This window comes from Oryza sativa, chromosome 2 (assembly GCF_034140825.1).
Source record: "Oryza sativa Japonica Group chromosome 2, ASM3414082v1".
In the NCBI taxonomy this organism is placed as follows: domain Eukaryota; kingdom Viridiplantae; phylum Streptophyta; class Magnoliopsida; order Poales; family Poaceae; genus Oryza; species Oryza sativa.
Genome location: NC_089036.1, coordinates 19,914,470 through 19,932,108, shown reverse-complemented (window position 1 = coordinate 19,932,108; position 17,639 = coordinate 19,914,470). Strand labels below are relative to the sequence as shown.

The 17,639-nt window shown below is 41.5% G+C and overlaps 3 protein-coding genes across 3 annotated transcripts; 1 reads left to right on the top strand and 2 right to left on the bottom strand.

Moving 5' to 3' along the window:
* Positions 1-628: 628 nt before the first annotated feature.
* LOC4329539 (probable glycosyltransferase 2) lies at positions 629-2,645 on the top strand. The gene has a single exon (NM_001416635.1). The coding sequence runs from the start codon at positions 908-910 to the stop codon at positions 2,348-2,350; it is 1,443 nt and encodes a 480-aa protein (NP_001403564.1). The 5' UTR covers positions 629-907; the 3' UTR covers positions 2,351-2,645.
* A 5,151-nt stretch (positions 2,646-7,796) lies between these two features.
* LOC4329538 (SNAP25 homologous protein SNAP33) lies at positions 7,797-10,175 on the bottom strand. Its single transcript, NM_001416634.1, has 6 exons — positions 10,064-10,175; positions 9,438-9,845; positions 8,903-8,996; positions 8,678-8,799; positions 8,474-8,571; positions 7,797-8,143 (listed from the first exon to the last, which is right to left on the bottom strand). The coding sequence occupies exons 2-6, from the start codon at positions 9,801-9,803 to the stop codon at positions 8,044-8,046; spliced, it is 780 nt and encodes a 259-aa protein (NP_001403563.1). The 5' UTR covers positions 9,804-9,845; positions 10,064-10,175; the 3' UTR covers positions 7,797-8,043.
* Positions 10,176-12,143: 1,968 nt separating this feature from the next.
* On the bottom strand, positions 12,144-16,467 carry LOC4329537 (neutral/alkaline invertase 3, chloroplastic-like). The gene is made up of 7 exons (NM_001416633.1): positions 16,370-16,467; positions 15,512-16,132; positions 14,881-15,046; positions 14,577-14,788; positions 13,008-13,501; positions 12,874-12,922; positions 12,144-12,718 (listed from the first exon to the last, which is right to left on the bottom strand). Exons 2-7 carry the CDS (start codon positions 16,100-16,102, stop codon positions 12,410-12,412), a joined length of 1,821 nt encoding a protein of 606 aa, NP_001403562.1. The 5' UTR covers positions 16,103-16,132; positions 16,370-16,467; the 3' UTR covers positions 12,144-12,409.
* Between the last annotated feature and the right edge of the window lie 1,172 nt (positions 16,468-17,639).

Genomic DNA, 17,639 nt, shown 5'->3' with positions numbered 1-17,639 from the left:
GTAATACTAGGATGTATCCCATCTATTTAAAGCTGGTTATATTTTGGGACATGTGTAGTATTAGATAAGATATAACCTGGTATGTTCAGAATCATAGTACTGTGGTTTTATTCAGATCCATAGTATTAGGTTGTGTCTAATCTCTGTCCAGATTCATAACATATTTGTCTATATTCATGCTATTAGATTATGTCCAATATGGATATTTACTGGGTTGTGTCTCATTTTTACTAATTTTTTTTAGTACAGAGGGATTAGTATTATTTCCATTTGTTACCTTAGCGAACGGCACCCCTGTAAACGCTCGATTTTTAGGCACCGACGAGCGCTCGCCACTCGCGGGAGGGCAAACCGCACGTTCCGCAATTAATTCCGTTCCGAATCCCGAGCCCTCTCACTAAACACACCTAAAACACCAACTCCGTTCTCGGCAATTCAGCATCAGTCAAGTCCAAAAACAGACGACACCCACACACACCCGGAGAGCGAGCGAGCGCGTGCGCACCGCACGGCCCAGGAAACAGGAAACGCGGCCTGGCTGGCTGCGACACCGCGCCGGCCGAACCGCCGAAGCCGAAGCCACCCAGGGAGGGATTCAGCCGCGCGAGTCAACGGCCGACAGCCCTCTGCCCCAGAAGCCAACAATAACGGGAGAAAAGAAAAAAAATTGAGCCGCGGAAGGCCGGAAGGGGACTCCCCGTCGCCTCCTCTCCTCCAAATCCCAACCCACCTCACCGATCCCATCTCAATTCTCACCGCCTCACCGCGCCCGCGCCAGCGCCTCGCCCATGTGATGTGAGTGAGCCACTCACACTCCCCCTCTCTATCGCCGCGCCCCCGATTCGCGAGCCGCCCCGATCCCTCCCGCGCGGCTGATAAATCCGAGGCGGCTAGGGTTGGGGGTGGAATGGGGCAGGAAGGGATGGGGTACAACAACGGCAAGGGGGGAGGAGGCGGTGGCGGCGGGCTGCCGATGACGGCGCCGCGGCCGCGTGGGGCGTCGCCGCTGAGCAGCCACGGCCACCACCACCGCTCGCGCAAGATCCACCGCACCTTCAACAACGTCAAGATCACCGTGCTCTGCGGCCTCGTCACCATCCTCGTCCTCCGCGGCACCATCGGCCTCAACCTCTCCCTCCCCAACCAGCCCACCGACGCCGACGCGCTCGCCGGCGCCAAGGCCGTCGAGGACATCGACCGCATCCTCCGCGAGATCCGCTCCGACGGCGGCGCCGACGACGACGCCGCCGCCGCCGGGGACCTCGCCGGCTCCTTCAACGCCACCGCGCTCAACGCCACGGAGGCGGCGGCGGCCTACGCCTCCGCTGTCGAACGCTACGCGCTCGGCCCCAAGATCTCCGACTGGGACGGTCAGCGCCGCCGCTGGCTCAGGCAGAACCCTGGGTTCCCGTCCACCGTCGCCGGCGGCAAGCCCAGGATCCTGCTCGTCACGGGCTCGCAGCCGGGGCCCTGCGACAACCCGCTCGGCGACCACTACCTGCTCAAGACCACCAAGAACAAGATCGACTACTGCCGCCTCCACGGCATCGAGATCGTCCACAACCTCGCCCACCTCGACACCGAGCTCGCCGGGTACTGGGCCAAGCTGCCTCTGCTCCGCCGCCTCATGCTCTCCCACCCGGAGGTCGAGTGGATCTGGTGGATGGACAGCGACGCGCTCTTCACCGACATGGCTTTCGAGCTGCCCCTCTCGCGCTACCAAGACCGCAACCTCATCATCCATGGATACCAGGATCTCCTCTTTGAGAAGCACTCATGGATCGCGCTCAACACCGGCAGCTTCCTCTTCCGGAATTGCCAGTGGTCGCTTGATCTTCTTGATGCGTGGGCGCCTATGGGTCCCAAGGGATTCATCCGAGATGAAGCCGGGAAGATACTTACTGCCAACCTCAAGGGACGCCCGGCATTTGAGGCTGATGATCAGTCTGCTTTGATTTACCTCTTGCTCTCGCAAAAGGAGAAGTGGATGAACAAGGTGTTCATAGAGAATTCGTACTACTTACATGGCTTCTGGGCTGGTCTAGTAGATAAGTACGAGGAGATGATGGAGAACCACCATCCGGGGCTCGGGGATGAGCGGTGGCCATTCGTGACTCATTTTGTCGGGTGCAAGCCATGTGGAAGCTATGGGGATTATCCTGTGGAGCGGTGTCTCAGGAGTATGGAGCGAGCATTTAATTTTGCCGATAACCAGGTGCTGCGGCTCTATGGGTTTGCTCACAAGGGGCTCGAAAGCCCCAAGATCAAGAGGGTCAGGAATCAGACCACAAAGCCTATTGATGACAAGGAGAATCTTGATGTGAAGGCCAAGATATCGACCACTTCTTGAAAAGTCCTGATGAGAGTTGGTATGGCAATAGCATACTTGCTTTGGCTCTCTTCAAGGTCAGAGCATTTTGTGACTTGGGGATGGTGTTGTTTTATTTTCCACTCTTTTTTTCTATTCTTTTTGTTCATGGAATTGTTATTGTTATGTAACAGTTAGAGGTTGCAATCTAATGTTTATCATGGAGTTAAATGTGATAGGGGCTCAAATCAGCAGAAATAGACTTGCCTTTTATACTGCGTTACATCTCAATGCTACTATGCTAGCTTCTAGTGCAACAAGCATATACTGATTTCGTACGTGGTGGTGGCTTGAGTTTATCTATCTCATCTTCAATGCTATATTTAAGTGAAGATATGAAGTAAAATTTTAGTATGGCTAACTGAAGAAAAATATGATTCTAAAACTTGACAGGAGGCTAGGAACTCAGGTCAGAAGGAAGTAGCCTCACCTTGTGTATTGCATTGCACTTCAATGCTAGCTTTCTAGTTCAACCAGCATCACCAATATACTGATTTTGTACTGGTTTTTGCTTGAGTTCATCACTTCATCTATCTTTAAACCATAGTGCATTTAAGTGAGGATATGAAGCAAAACATATTGCATGGCTAATTTGAAATGTATAACATTCAAATAAGTTATACGCAGAACTTTATATCTCACATTTGCAATTTAGTTGGTTTAGTGAGGAAAAAAAAGAAGACATATTCCATTGTTATGGAACTTGCATTACCAAAGAGTAACTACCAATGGAAATATAATATTTTATAATTCGTACTTGTTTTTTAATAGATATACAAGAAAATATAGCATGGTGTTGTTGTTTTTTTTTTTTTACTGATTTTGCTCAAGTGCCACGTTTTTTTTCTGCCTGACGCATCATTCCCATAAGTCCTAAAACCATGGTTTTGACTTTTAAGCAGGAAAGTGTGGCATCTTAGTTTTATTTATGGATCTGATGTCTCTGGTGTATTATTATTGTACAAAATTACTTAACAGTGATGGTTCATTCATACCTGGTTAGTGAATTATCAAGCTTTTGGGTTTCCCCCAAACTTTCAGAGGTATGCTACCGGTTTGGTTTCCTCTCGATTTGCCAATTCATTGTGTTGCGTACATCTATGTCCAATCTATGATCCTGGAGTTTACTTTTTTTTAGGCATCTGGATATTTTATCTCCCTTAAATTGTTCAAAACTGGCTAGCTGTTAGGAAATTACTTGTTCTGACTGCTAAAAATCAGGCTTCACTCTTTTTGTCATTTTGTTTTAAATTATGATGCAGATGGAATTAATCCGAGTTGATGAAATGCGTCCCAACATTTCTTAATGTAAAACTTAAGGCTGGGAATTCCAATAGTTGCCATTATTTTCCGGAGCTCTTGAGAAAAACAATCAAGAATCTAGAGTTGATACCCTTTGAATTGCATAATGTCCATTTTCTGTCTGGACCATATAAGTGCAAGTTGTTATGTAACAGGCATACTGCTTACTCTGAGTTGCTTATATTCTTCATGTACTCTCTGTATCAGTTGCTGCTGTTCTAGTGCTTTAGCTCTTGCTAATGCTGGGAACAACAAATTGCTTGCCTTGGAGTTGGGTCATCTCAGTAATGCCCCTGTTTTAAAAATCTCAGTCCATTTTTGTTCTTGTAACTTTTGGTGAAAGCCTCATTACTGCTGCTGTGGTATGTTACTCAGTTCATGCATCTAGTTAATCTTGCGACTAGACAGTGCTCTGTGCAGAAAAACAATTTAAGATGCTTTCAGCATTATTCTGGCCTCCTATGAATTTTATCAAACTCTTCTGGAGTTCTACTTGTTTTGGCCCCTGGAATAGTGGAATTGCTGGCTCCCTCAGGCCTGAGCGGTGCCTGCTATGTACCTGTTTTTTTTTTTAGATGGGTTAATAATTTAATCAACCCAAGATGCTGATTTGATCATGGACAGCAAGCAAGTCAACGGTCCAACTAAACCACTGATCAATATTTACTAATTCGCTAATTATGCTAGCTCAGGATCTGATCATGCAAAGCAGCTATTTCTAGCTGGAGACTTCAGCTGTGATTTGTTCGATTTGGGTTAGGCTGTGTTTAGTTCAGCGCAAAGTTTGGATTTTGGTTGAAATTAGAGATGATGTGACTGAAAAGTTGTGTGTGTATGACAGGTTGATGTGATGGAAAATGACTGAAGTTTAGATCCAAATTTTGATCTAAACACAGCCTTAATTCGACTGCTGCTAGATACTCGATGTCATGGAGATTTGGGACATGGATCTCAAGAAACTGCCAGCAACGATCTGAGAAGAAGACCCGAGCATGTGCATCATCTGTCCTATGAAAGCCAAAACGCCCCCATACAAAAGGGTTTTGAATCTCCAATCAAAATTCAGAATCCGAGAGGTCAACATCCGGTCAAACTTTTCAAACATTAACTGTATTTTAAAATGCTTAGTTTGAAAACATAAAAATGATGTAAATATATTTGTCTTGAAAAAGGCTTCCATAATCTATAAACTTGTTAGGTTTTATGAACTTAATCTAACAGAAAAAATATGGTCAAAATCGCATCTCAAAAACCATAAAGAAAAGGTAAATCTCATATTTTTAGCAGAGACAATACTTTGGGTTCTTTTTTCCTGAAGATGAAGATTAAGTTTTTTACTCAAAACGAGGTGGCATTAATATACGATTGATTGAGTTTTAATTATTACAAACTTGAAAAATAGGTTAATATGATATTTTAGAGCAACTTTCATATAAATATTTTTCGCACGAAACACACCGTTTTGCAGTTTGAAAAGCGTGCTACGAAAATCTTAATCTTCATCCAACTCTTATTTGACGCACATGCCTAGATTCATTAACATCTATATGAATATGGGCAATGCTAGAAAGTCTTATAATCTGAAATGGAGGTAGTAGTATCTTATTAATAGTAGGTAGGAGTAGGAGCTTCAGGATATTGATGGATAACATTCAGTTGAATTAAACTGTTTATTTATACACCATTGGTTAGCCGGTAAGCAGTGATAGACGTCTGTTTACAAGTAATCATCTGATATAATCCCTTCGTTTCTAAATATTTGACGCCGTTGACTTTTTAAAATTTGTTTGACCGTTTGTCTTATTAAAAAAATTTAAGTAATTATTAATTATTTTCCTATCATTTAATTTATTGTTAAATATATTTATATGTATACATATAGTTTTACATATTTCACAAAAGTTTTTGAATAAGACGAACGGTCAAACACGTGCTAAAAAGTAAACAATATTAAATATTTAAAAACGGATGGAGTATAATATGGCCTACACCAACATAAACTAACTGTTTGCACAAAATATTTGAATGAGATGAATGGTTAAACGGATATGAAAAAGTCAAGACGTCGTCTATCTATTATATTATTAAAACAGCTTTGAAAGAAGACACCACGTTCGCTGTGGGGGCTAGAAATTCCCACATTAATCGGAGAAAAAGAAAAGAAGAGTCCAAGTAGAAATACAATTTAAAAATTGCTTGAAATTCGAAATTAAAAATAAGCAATATTGAAAGAAGAGTCCATATAAGAACCCAATACGAGATTAATCAAATTCAGAATAAAAATAAAATAAAATCTAAAATTAGAAAAGAAAAGGAGAGTCTAAGTAGCAATATAATTTAAAATAACTGAAATTCGAAATTAAAAATAAGAAATATTGAGAGAACAGTCCATATAGTAACCCAATACGAGATTAATTAATATTCGGAATAAATATAAAAATAAATCTGAAATTAGTAAAAAGGAAAGAAGAGTTCAAGTAAGAATACAATTTTAAATTAACTGAAATTCGGAATTAAAAATAAGCAATATTGAAAGAAGAATCGATGTAAGAAACCCAATACGAGATTAATTAAAATTTAAAATAAAAAATAAAATAATATCCAAAATTAGAAAAATTAAAAGAGAGTTCAAGTAGGATACAATTTTGAAATAACTGAAATTCAAAAATAAAAAATAAAAATATTAAAAGAACACTATACGGTATTAATTAAAATTTGAAAAAAAAATTCTAAAATTAGAAAAAGAAAAAAGTATTTCCGTTAGGAATATAATTTATAAATAACTAAAAATGGTGATAAAAAATAAAGACTATTGGAAAAAAAGACCATCTAAAACACATGACGAGATAAATTAAGTAATTATAAAGGAGTAGAGTAGTGGCAGTTGATACGACATATAAAAACTGTTAATAAAACACCAATTAGAATCCTAATAACGATTAAAAGGTGGGGCGACAGGCAGGCCGTGAAAGCAAACGGACAATGCGGTTGCCGGGACCTAGAAAGTAAAGAAAATAGACCTCATTGATAATCATATCCGACTTTTAAAATCTCAATGACAATAAAAAGGAGAAGCAGCGGGCGGGGTGTATAGTAGTATAGTTGCAGAGCCGCCGACGGTTGGCGGGACTTCTAAAAAATAAAAAATGAATTCGAACGATAGTTGTGTTCGATTTTGGAATCCCAATGATAATAAAGAGTAGGCGGTGGATGGGCCGTAGAGGAGTATAGCAGCATCGTTTGACGGGACTTCTAAAAATTATAAAAAATAAAACCTAACAAGACAATAAACTCTAAAAACTACAAGGCCCAATTTTTAAAGGTTCCGAACTTCTAAAATCATGTTTGATTTTAAAATGTCAATTACAATAAAAAAGGGAGGCAGCATGCGAGCCATGAAGGAGTACAATTGTAAAGCCGCTGACGGTTTGGTGGGACTTCTAGAAAGTAAAAAAATGAACCTGAACGATAATTATGTTCGATTTTTAAAATCCCAATGACAATAAAGAGAAAAGACAGTGGACGGGTCGTAGAGGAGTATAATGACAGCGTTTGATGGGACTTCTAGAAATTATAAAAACGAAACCCAACGAGAAACTCTAAAAACTATAAGATCCAATTTTTAAAGGTTTCAAAGAGAATGAATAGAAATAGTGGTAGATCGAGCAAGCAAATAAAAAGGATATGACGGAAGTAAGGGGTAGCAGCTGATATGACTTTTGAAAACTATATAATTAGAAATACGGGGATGATAAGGTTTGGTCTTTCAAAGTTTTAAGACAACGAGATAGCTATTTAATAAATTTTAAGTAAAATCATACTGAAAAATATATGATTTAGTTTGGGGGCTAGCCACGCAATTGCGCGGGCCACCCAGCTAGTTATTATAAAACCGAAAAAGCGGTGAGAGTATTCGTATTAGTTCAAGTAACACTCTTTTCTTTTTTTTTACATAAGTTCAAGTAACACTCTTGAGGATATTACTTGTCTATTAAAATCTTATGCAAGATTGCAGTATTCTCTAATTTCTTCCAAAGGTAATTCCGTTGAGGATATAGAAATGCCTTTTATTGTCCTGGAGGCTGGAGAACATACACTGAAGAACTTCAGTAAGACAGCATCTTTTGATGTCAACAATATGTAATTTCTCTTTCTCATATATGTACATACAGTATACAACTTTGATCGTCAAGAAAACAGCCATCGTGAAAATTAAGAAACAGAAAAAATATATATGCCCCCGGTAATACAAAACAAAACCCAGTTAATTGATAAGCAGAAGCTGTGCCAGCGAGGACGACTCTTTTAACATTTTCCCCAATGCACTGCAGATCAAGGCAATTAGGCAAAGCTGATCGTCCCATGTTTCCAGCCTACTTCTCGATTAGCTTGCGTGCACGTTGGTTTGCTCCTTTCACCCTCGAGTTGAGTTCATCCACATCGCCTTGCAGATCATCCAGCGCTTTGTTTTGCCTGAAATGTATGTTGGTTAACATAGTGAAACTCCATTTGAAACCACTAGCAGAACAGGAGTATTATCCTATCTTGAACTATTAGGTGTTGGGTGTTACAGGTGTTTTGGTTGCTTTGTTATTATCAGGGGTTTAGTGTAGCTTTGGGGAATGATCTTTATGCTTATAGGATAGTGTTTTTAGTGTGAATCTTTTCTTAAGTCTATGTGTATCTTTTCTTTATCAATAAAATGAGGCAGAGCTTCTGCCTTTGTGTTCTTGAAAAAAATATATATTTCACCGGTAAAAAAAAAATCTGTCTTTTTCTGAATAAATTAAGGAGTTAACTCACCTATCAAGCTCTGAACCCATGTCACAAGCCATGCCCTTGAGCTGCCCAAGCACACCACTGAGATCATCTAGGGCATCATCCTGCTTTTGTTTCTCCACCTGCAAAACCAAAAAGAATTGAAGATAATGGATGCTAGCTATGCTAGACAAATCTCTGATTTTTTTTATTTTTTTTGCGATGGCGGCAGAGAGATCGAGATTAAACCTGAACTTTCTCCATGGCGGTGGTAGGCTCGGCGTAGCTGCGATTAGCCGACTTCCCACTAGGGCTCAGCCCTAGCTTCTCCCTCTGCTCGATGTGGCTCGCCTTCTTTTTGAAGGAATCATCTGAAACATATCATATCGCCATTTATATGCCAAAGAACAGTGAGAGCACATGATCGAACTGGGAATTGAATTTTTCGATGCAGATATATGTTTGAGTTCGTACCCGAGACATGGGCTGGACCCTTGATCTGCCTTGTTTTCTTGGGCTTCCATGGCTTGGAGAAGAACCCTCCAAGGCTCCCCAGAAGCGACTCGCCCTATACACAAGAGCAAAGCCATCATCAAAACCATCATACATTCTCACATGAAATCCTCAACTTTGGCACGACATTGGCAATGCTAACTGAATTTTGTCAGGAATCAAGACGGCAATGCATTATACTTCTCACTCCGTTTCATATTATAATCGTTTGACTTTGTTTTCAAATTTTTTTAAGTTTGACTAAACTTATAGAAAAATATAGTAGCATATCTAAAATATCAAATTAGTTTCATTAAATCTAACATTGAATATATTTTCATAATATGTTTGTTTTGCGTTAAAAATACTACTATATTTTTCAACAAACTTGATCAAACTTTAAAAATTAAGTTTGATTAAGAAAAAAATCAAACGACTTATAATATGAAACGGATGAAGTACATAGCATGATCATTTTTTCAGAAGGGAAAAAAAGATTCAAAATCAAGCTATTGACCTTGGAGAGGTCCTGGTCGATTTCGACGGCCTTCTCGTGGGTGCGGCTGATCTGCTGGCCCTGCTTGTTGAGGGTGACGAGCGTGTTGGCGGCGTCCTCCCTGATGTTCTCGGCGATGCGGAGGCAGCCGCCCAGCGCGTCGGTCGTCTCCTCGGCCTTGTACGCCGCGTAGTTCTCCAGCTCCTGCACCGACTGCTGCTCCAGCCCGCCCGAGTCGCGGAAGTCGTCCTTGTACCGCGCCTTCGCCGCGCCGCTGGGCGCCGTGTACGCCCCCGGCTTCTTCTTCGGGACCAGGTCCGAGTCCGAGTCCGAGTCGAAGGGGTCGGCCTTCGACGAAGCGGCCTTGCCGCCACGTGACACCGGCATCTTAATTTGCCGTTAACTCGCTAATTATAATCCCTAGGGTTCCTGCAAAACCAAACAGCCCATGCATGTCACACTGCAAATTTGCAAAAAAAAAAAAAAGACTCCAAAGATGAAGAAATTTTCCCATACAAAAAAAATGGATAAAATTAAAGAGGAAGGAACCATCACAGCACGAACGATTAAACAAAGCAAATACATGAACTGCTGGAGATATTAATTACAAGACGAGAAATTGGCATGAGAGATCGGCCAAATTAAACCTGCAGTAATTCTTTTTGTATTGTTTGGCCCTCCCTTTCTCCCTGATCCTCCTCCCCCTTGGAGGGCAAAAGAGGAGGCAATAGATCTCCCTTTATTAGAAACTGAACTTCTTTTTAGCAATGCAAATCCTTCTCTCTTATATAGTGGCCTCGTTTACCAAACGAGGTGTTATTTTTGGGAAACTCTCATGGTCCATCGGTGCTGGAGACACGACTATATTCGGGGGTTTTAGAAAGAACGTGCTTCTTTAATTTATCACATGCTAATTAATTAGTCCAATTAATGACGTGCAAGAATGTAGGCGACAATAAGATTGTGAGCATGCATTTTCAAGATATAGCGGAGCAAAAGATTGCATTCTTAAGAGTATAAGTTGATGCCGATTTTATGCAGAGAAGGTACTACTGTCCATGATTATGTTTACTCGTGGTATCCTTAACTTGAGCTTAGCAAATATTCAGGGGTAGATATAGCTGATTTAGAACATTCTATTAACTCATGGTTGCATGCATGGGTGGTGCTGGACCAGACTACCTGAGCATGAGAAGTGTGCTGGTGTCAACTGGTTACGTTTCTTATGGTAAAAACATCTTCTTCTAAGTTCAAGTTTTAGATTTCACGAGCGCTCACATTAATTTAAGATACTAGGTGAAACCCCGCGCATTGCTGTGAGAATTTAGTATGATAATAATAAAAAAAATAATGTGTAAGATAGCTAGATAATATCATATTAAGTAGATTAATGTGGTTCATGATAATTTAAATCTAAATAGTGTGTAGAATGGTGATTCAAACGTAAAAAAGTAAGGTGGTATGACTTTATGGAAGAAGAAAAGTAGGGAGATAGTTTGGACCGTAGATTAATCATCTAAAGACTAAAAACAATTGATGTGATATGATTTAATTAGAGGAAAAAAGGAGAAAGATAATTTGTACCATAGATTAATCATTTAAGCACTAACTAAGTGAGGATGAACTATATGAGTATATAGGATATCATAAAACATAATAAAGATATACATTGAAACATTATGTGAATTATGTTGGGTGATAATTTAACATGTTTGTATTTGAAAAGCTCTTAAATTATAAAAACTATAAAGATATAGCATGTTTGCATGATGTTTAAATGTGATGATTGTTAGTGGATGATGATGTGGCATCTTGTTAATTAGTGGAGATGATGTGGTATCTTATTAGTGGATGATGATGTGTCATCTTTGCATGTTAAGCCTAAGGAGTTAGTGGAGGATAACTTTATACTAGGATAGAATACCCATCGATATTGAGGCATCTGTGGTGACTTCGCTAATCTCAAGATATATCGGCTCACTCTTTCGGATGCATGTGCTCATTGAGATAGGTTGTTTGTATGTATGTTCGTAGAGATGAGTGTGTGTGTTGTAAGTATATGTGTTTATAGTGCGTTTATATAAAAGGAATTGTGTTATTGTGTTTCATCTATGATGAGAAACGGAATTTCTGGAAAATTCTCTGGTTATTTGATCATATATTACCATGTATAACTAATGTCTTGTGTATTGTTTTTCTTGCCAAAATGTGAAAGAAAAAGGTTTCCAAAGCTTGAACTGTTAACGAGACAAGTATTACGATTTCATTCTGTTGTCCAAAAATAGGTACTCCTTTGAATGATAGAATTTATTCCCGCCTTTGCTTTATCCAGAAAATACGTATAAATAGAAGTGGTGAGAATACTAACTAGGTTAAGGTTCAAATGTGGGGCATCGGAGTCTCGGAGATCTTCTCTTGTATAGTCTCTCATTTTCACCAGCGCCGGATCCTTGGCAATATACTCTCACTTTAACAGTAAGTTGTTTTTTTTAAAACATTTTGGAACCTCAACCCTATTGCAATATTAGGTACTGCAAAGATACTCCCATAGGCTTTGGAATCAGTGTGTAGAAATTCATAACATCAGTATCCATTCAGCTACCCAGATCGAACTTGGGCGGAATCTCAGTCCCAACTATAGTGATTCCGACAATTTAAAACACTATCCATCACCGTCAGCAAAACAAGCATATAACTGTAAGTCAATAGTATGGGATCATACTGCTTGGCACAGAATTTGTCATGTCAAATGGAGTATATGGTAAACTACAAGAGGCAAGTCTAGTGTACAAAAATTGATGAAAGGGATACAATTGAGAAATGCCCAGGCAAGTGCTTTCTTGCAAAAGCCAGATGCATCTACAATAACAGCATCCAACAGCAGGCATCTCTCCGTCCAAACATATCCTTTCGTGTATATATACAGGAAGATATTTCCTATAACTTAAATGCTAACTTAAAGAACCAAGTGATGGATCTTTTGCTTCAAGAACTCATACAATGAATGTCTTCTTTAACACTTTCTTGCCTCTTTTCCTGTTTGTGCTCAAAGCATTAAGAATTTCTGAATCCTCGTCGTTCGAAAGAATTCTAGCAGCATCAGGTTTGTCCAGCAGTTGCTTGGCCACAAGGTACCCAGCAATAGACCAGGTTTGGTAAAGACGAGACTGTTTCCCAATGAAGCGTGCTCGTTTGGTGTCATAGTATTCAGGCCATTTGTCGATAGCAATTCGCCTCTCAGCTACCTCTACAGCTTTTGCAGCAATCTCTGGTCTGTTCATCTTGATAGATGCTACTGTGAGCTGCACGCAAAGAAAGTAATTTCTCAGCAACTATATGTTGAGCAAACAAATCATAGTGAATTGTCAATTGTTACTACAAACTGTCTGCATCAGGTAAAAACAAAGTCAGCAATTTCAACCACAAAAAAAAAAAACTTTGTTACAGAATAACGAACCTGCCATAACAATGTTGGCCAGGATCCTCCATTATGATATGACCAAGGCCTGAATCAATAGATATTACTAAGAAGATGCTCATTGGAACTTGAACATGTACATAGATGCAAAGATAATTATTCCGAAAACTCACGTATTCTTTGGGTCACTTCCAGTAATGATCTTCCATTCCTGGTTCTCTAGAGCAGGATAGCATATCTTCAATGGCATCTCTGCCACTAAATCAGACCATTTGGATTCAATCAGATCCAAAATGGCATGGGATTGATGAGTTGTTGCCAAGCTGCTTACTATGGACCATAAATTCCCCAGAGAAAAGAACCGGAAGTCCATGTGAGCTGGCTGCAGGTTCCCAATGAAGTAACCTCCTTTAGGAGGTATCCACTCAACAAGCCACGGAGAAACCTGATCAGGATATATGTTGAACTTGTTCACAGCATCATAGGAATATTCTTCTGTTTTATATCGATAAATCTCATTCAGCTTCTGCATGTCAACCCAATAGTACTCTCTAATATGAAAGGACAGTGCGATAAGCCTATTGTTTAGAGCACGTATTAAATCAGCTGATCCATCTTCTGGGGTTAACATTTCACGCGCGCACAGGAGAGCTGAATAGAACAGTGCCTACATAAAACAATATTTACGTGAGTTTGCTTTATCACAAAAGAGAAGCTGTAATGAAAAATACAGGAATACTCAATGTCAGCCCCTTTTTTTGAAAAATATTATTATAGCCCTTACCTTGTAAAGTTACGTCTGAATATAAAATGTAAGTGAGGCCTTGGATTAAGGTGATGAATGTATTCAGTTCACTTAAACTAGGATAAGGCAGAGGAAAGTTATTAGGAGCATCAGCAGGAGAAGCAGGCCATCCTCTTCATCATTGATGCTGATTATTCAATGTGCACACCTATGAACTAACATTGTTGAGGACGACATCACAGTTATTCCTATCATCTTGTTGCATTCAAACTTTTTCAAGATTGACTTTGGTCCTTATATCTTATTACGAAACTTAAATAGAAAATATACTCTATTGCAACAGAAATTTACTATGGCTAATTGCAATTGTTTTTAATTTTGATCGTGAGAAACTTGTAGGAAGTGTCCAATTTCAAAAGTTTATATTTGTTAATCATCCAAATAACTACCTTAGCTGAAATTTCTGATATGCCAACAGTAACCCAGATTAATTAGTACTCATACCTCACTGCCATGTGGGTGACACATGATACAGCAGGAACTGAACAAGAAAATTACATGTTTCCATATAGTTTTTGCAAATCATTGAAATGGAAATACTGGAATTGGAAAATTAAATGAAAAAAAAACTATATAAATCTTCTGTGTGTTAAAAGTTAGATATTATGATGTTACAAGATTTTTCTAATTGATGAATCTTGCTTCAGTTTTAAAATTAAGTTCCTTGCTCTACATGCTCCTGACTTTAAACTTCTATCATTTCCATGCCCATTTTGTGAGTTGACTGTTAAGTGGCTATGAAAATGACCATTTTGTGCGTTTTGAGTCAAGTCAGCTTTCAGTTATCTTAGCGAGCCACTTTCATATGGAGATCGCTGAAAAAACTCAGGGGATTGGAAAAGATAGGTTTAACTTTTGAGGGTACACATGCTTTTGATTGAATGGGATAAAATCCATTCACAAAAGACACAGAATTGACAGGAGTATCGTAAAAAACCTGAATTTCAAGTGGATGCCCATGAATTCCCATTCGACGATCAATCATGCATGATCCATCAGTTACCAGTAATGTAGGGAACATGTCAAACCCATCAGCTAAACAAAGCTTTAATATCATTTTAATTCCAGTCTGAACATCAATTCTCTCCTGAACTGTCAGATCTCCTGAACACTTTCCATACGCCCTAAGTAATATGATCCACCATAGACCTGAAACCATCAATCACATATCCAGTTAAGAGTTAGTAGAAGCAGAGTAGCAAAAAAGAGGATGTGCTAGCTATCTCCATTAGTAGCTCTACCTGAATCAACAGGTGCCACACGGCCTATTGCTGCCTCCCCAAAATCAGGATCCAAGACCTCCTCAGTTGCATCTTCATCTCCATCGAGTGGAATTGTTCGCACCTTGAAGCTAGCAGGCATTAAGCCCTGTCCTGGACTATGGCAGTCCATTGTCTTCTCCCAGCTCTACATAACAAAATGACAGCAGAACTTGTTACACCTTGGATAGGGCATACAAATTCATTTTGTTGCTACGGTAACTAGAAGAGATATTTGCCAAGAACTTTAAGGATGGCAATCTCAGTAAGCCAACACATTTAAGATGTGTAATTGTATCATTGTGCATCGACTTTTACATGAGAAAGCAAGCACACAGCCAACTTTCTGTCAACAATTTTATGTGGACCAAAGCAGCTCATAAGAAACAGGCCTTACCATCGTGCGCACTTCCTCAAGAGATCAAGCTATTATATGTCTAAAGAAAAAAACCTAGAGCAACATATTCAGATGGTCACAACATGAATTGAAATTATCAAAGCTGGCTCATGTGAAATAATTTTATTACCGGAATGTTCATTTACACTGTCACGATCAATACAAGGCCTGGATCTAAAACACGATGCAACAATGAGGAAGCAACGAAGCAAGTACCTGAAGCTGAAGGGTGTGCAAAATGAAATTGCGCACAATTTCGTACTCTCCCTTCAATAGAAACGCGATGCCAGATGGTATGAAATCCCGAATAAACACCTGATCATAATTCATCGGATTGGCATCATTCGGGTCGTTGGCAGCAATCGTCCCGACCGGACTACCACAATAGTAAACCACGGACTCCCGCAAGAGCTCCCAAGCTTCATCCTCCACAGAAGACGCCTTCCGCCGCTGGGGCGGAGGCTTGGCGGCGCTCCCGTTTACGCTCCCATTGCCACCTACAGCCTGACCAGGCACCCTCACATCACCGAGAGCATGGCTTGCCTTGTCCACCGCATCCTTAACCCACGCCCCGTTCCCTTCCGTGACCCTCGCAAGGTCATCGATGCGCTGGCACTGGCACTCCACGGCGGCCCGCAGCCCCGGAAACCTGACCGGACCTTGGAGCGCCCTGGAGCTGTGCAACGAATTGGCGCTCCTCCTCCTCCTGCCCCTCGCGGCGTCGGCCGCGAGGGGCAAATTGGATGCCGGGGAGTGGGCGGCGAATGCCCCCGGCATACTGTGGAGGGCCACCTCCGCAATCCCCATTGCCACCGTGCTCCCAACTCAAATGGGTGACTGCAAGAAGCACCGCGCACGGCCATGTGTTAGATAAAAGCTAACAACCACCAGAAACGAAGATCCCAAACCGAAACGAATTCCGCGATAATCGAAAGAAAAAAAAACCAAACCCAAATTCCATGTTCGCTACGCTCAGCATGGCAAGAACAGCCGCGCGCGAGGGATCACATGAACAAGTGGCGCAAATGATTAGCGCGAGGAGGAGAGGAGGCGGGGGGGGGGGGAGCAACTCACCGGCCGGACCGCCACGGTACGTTGGGAAGCGCGAGTGGCCACCGGTTCGCCGGAGAAGGCGGCGGCGAAGGGCGGGGGGGAGGGGGACTGGGTGGAGTGGCCTCCGCGGAGGAGAAGGCCGCGCCGCGGAGGGGGGGGGGGGGGGGGGGGGGGAAGAGGAGAGAAAGGAAAGGAGAGGAAAGGAAAAGAATAGGGAGGAGAGGAAGACGAAGGAAGGGGATAAAACGAAGACCGGAGACGAAACGGGGGAGGCCTGGCCGCCCGGGGCCTCAACGCCAACCATCCCATCTCTCGCAAGTCTCGCCACGCATCCTATTTTCCGTTTTTCACATCTCCTTTCTTCTTTTCTTTCCTTTTTTTTTTTACACATGCGTAGTAGGAATCTTTTCGAGTTCAACGCGAACACGCACCGGCAACAACAAATATCCCAAGGTCCGAAATCGCATCGTTTGAATTTTGTGACGTATAGGCAGGTTTCTTTTTTCTTTGAGTTTTTCATCCACTTTGATGATTATTCTCAAATGTCATTCTCTCAAGTGACTTCTGATCATTTGTCATCCGAATCCACCGAGTCGTTTCTATTCTATTGTTTTTGGCTAACATCTAATAATAAGAGTGATGAATAATCTCTCCACCCCTAAACTCTCCTCACCCCTTCTCTCCTGTCTTTATCTTCATCTCATCGCTCGGACTTAAGAATAGCAGCCGAAGAGGGTGGCGTTGAGCTCGAAGAAGCAATCGTTGGAGGAGAATCAGGGTTCGTATCGCTACTAGGAGTGCAGCGTCGAGCAAGTCCAGCGTGTCGAGTAGCAACATGAGGAGGTGTGAGTAGGACGCGATGTTTGGGAGGAAGTTGTGCTTGTGGAGGAGACCGAGGAGCTATAGAGTGACGGGTGGGACGCAACACGGCAACGGACACGGCAAAGGGAGTTGAGTAGTGGCGGTGACGGCAGGTTGCAGAGCAATGGTGGGAAGGACAGCAGTAGCGAGTGTAGGAGCAAGCGTCTGGGGACGAAGAACGAGTGACAACCAAAGGTTGAGCTGGAAGTACAGGCGGTGGTAGTGGAGGAAAGGAAGCAATGCGAAAGAGAGCGGCATTAACGTGTTGCTGGCACGTAAGCTCGTCGGAGTTAGTCGGCTGGATCCTGGAGGATAGTAGAAAGGGGGAAGGAGGAAGGGGAAGAAAAGGGTAATTTGATCCTAATAAATTAGAAAATGTTGTGAAGGGTATGCAGTGGTATATATGTAATAATTGTAAAATCGTAATGGC

Excerpts from the sequence above, each read along its gene's own strand:
- LOC4329539 (NM_001416635.1), top strand. The coding sequence starts at position 908 with ATGGGGCAGGAAGGGATGGGGTACAACAACGGCAAGGGGGGAGGAGGC.
- LOC4329538 (NM_001416634.1), bottom strand. The coding sequence starts at position 9,803 with ATGCCGGTGTCACGTGGCGGCAAGGCCGCTTCGTCGAAGGCCGACCCC. Across the intron at positions 8,997-9,437 it reads TCGACCAGGACCTCTCCAAG|GGCGAGTCGCTTCTGGGGAG; the intron begins GTCAATAGCTTG and ends TCTTGTGTATAG. Across the intron at positions 8,800-8,902 it reads GGGTCCAGCCCATGTCTCGG|ATGATTCCTTCAAAAAGAAG; the intron begins GTACGAACTCAA and ends GATATGTTTCAG.
- LOC4329537 (NM_001416633.1), bottom strand. The coding sequence starts at position 16,102 with ATGGGGATTGCGGAGGTGGCCCTCCACAGTATGCCGGGGGCATTCGCC. Across the intron at positions 15,047-15,511 it reads TGCACACCCTTCAGCTTCAG|AGCTGGGAGAAGACAATGGA; the intron begins GTACTTGCTTCG and ends TTTGTTATGTAG. Across the intron at positions 14,789-14,880 it reads TGTGGCACCTGTTGATTCAG|GTCTATGGTGGATCATATTA; the intron begins GTAGAGCTACTA and ends TGATGGTTTCAG.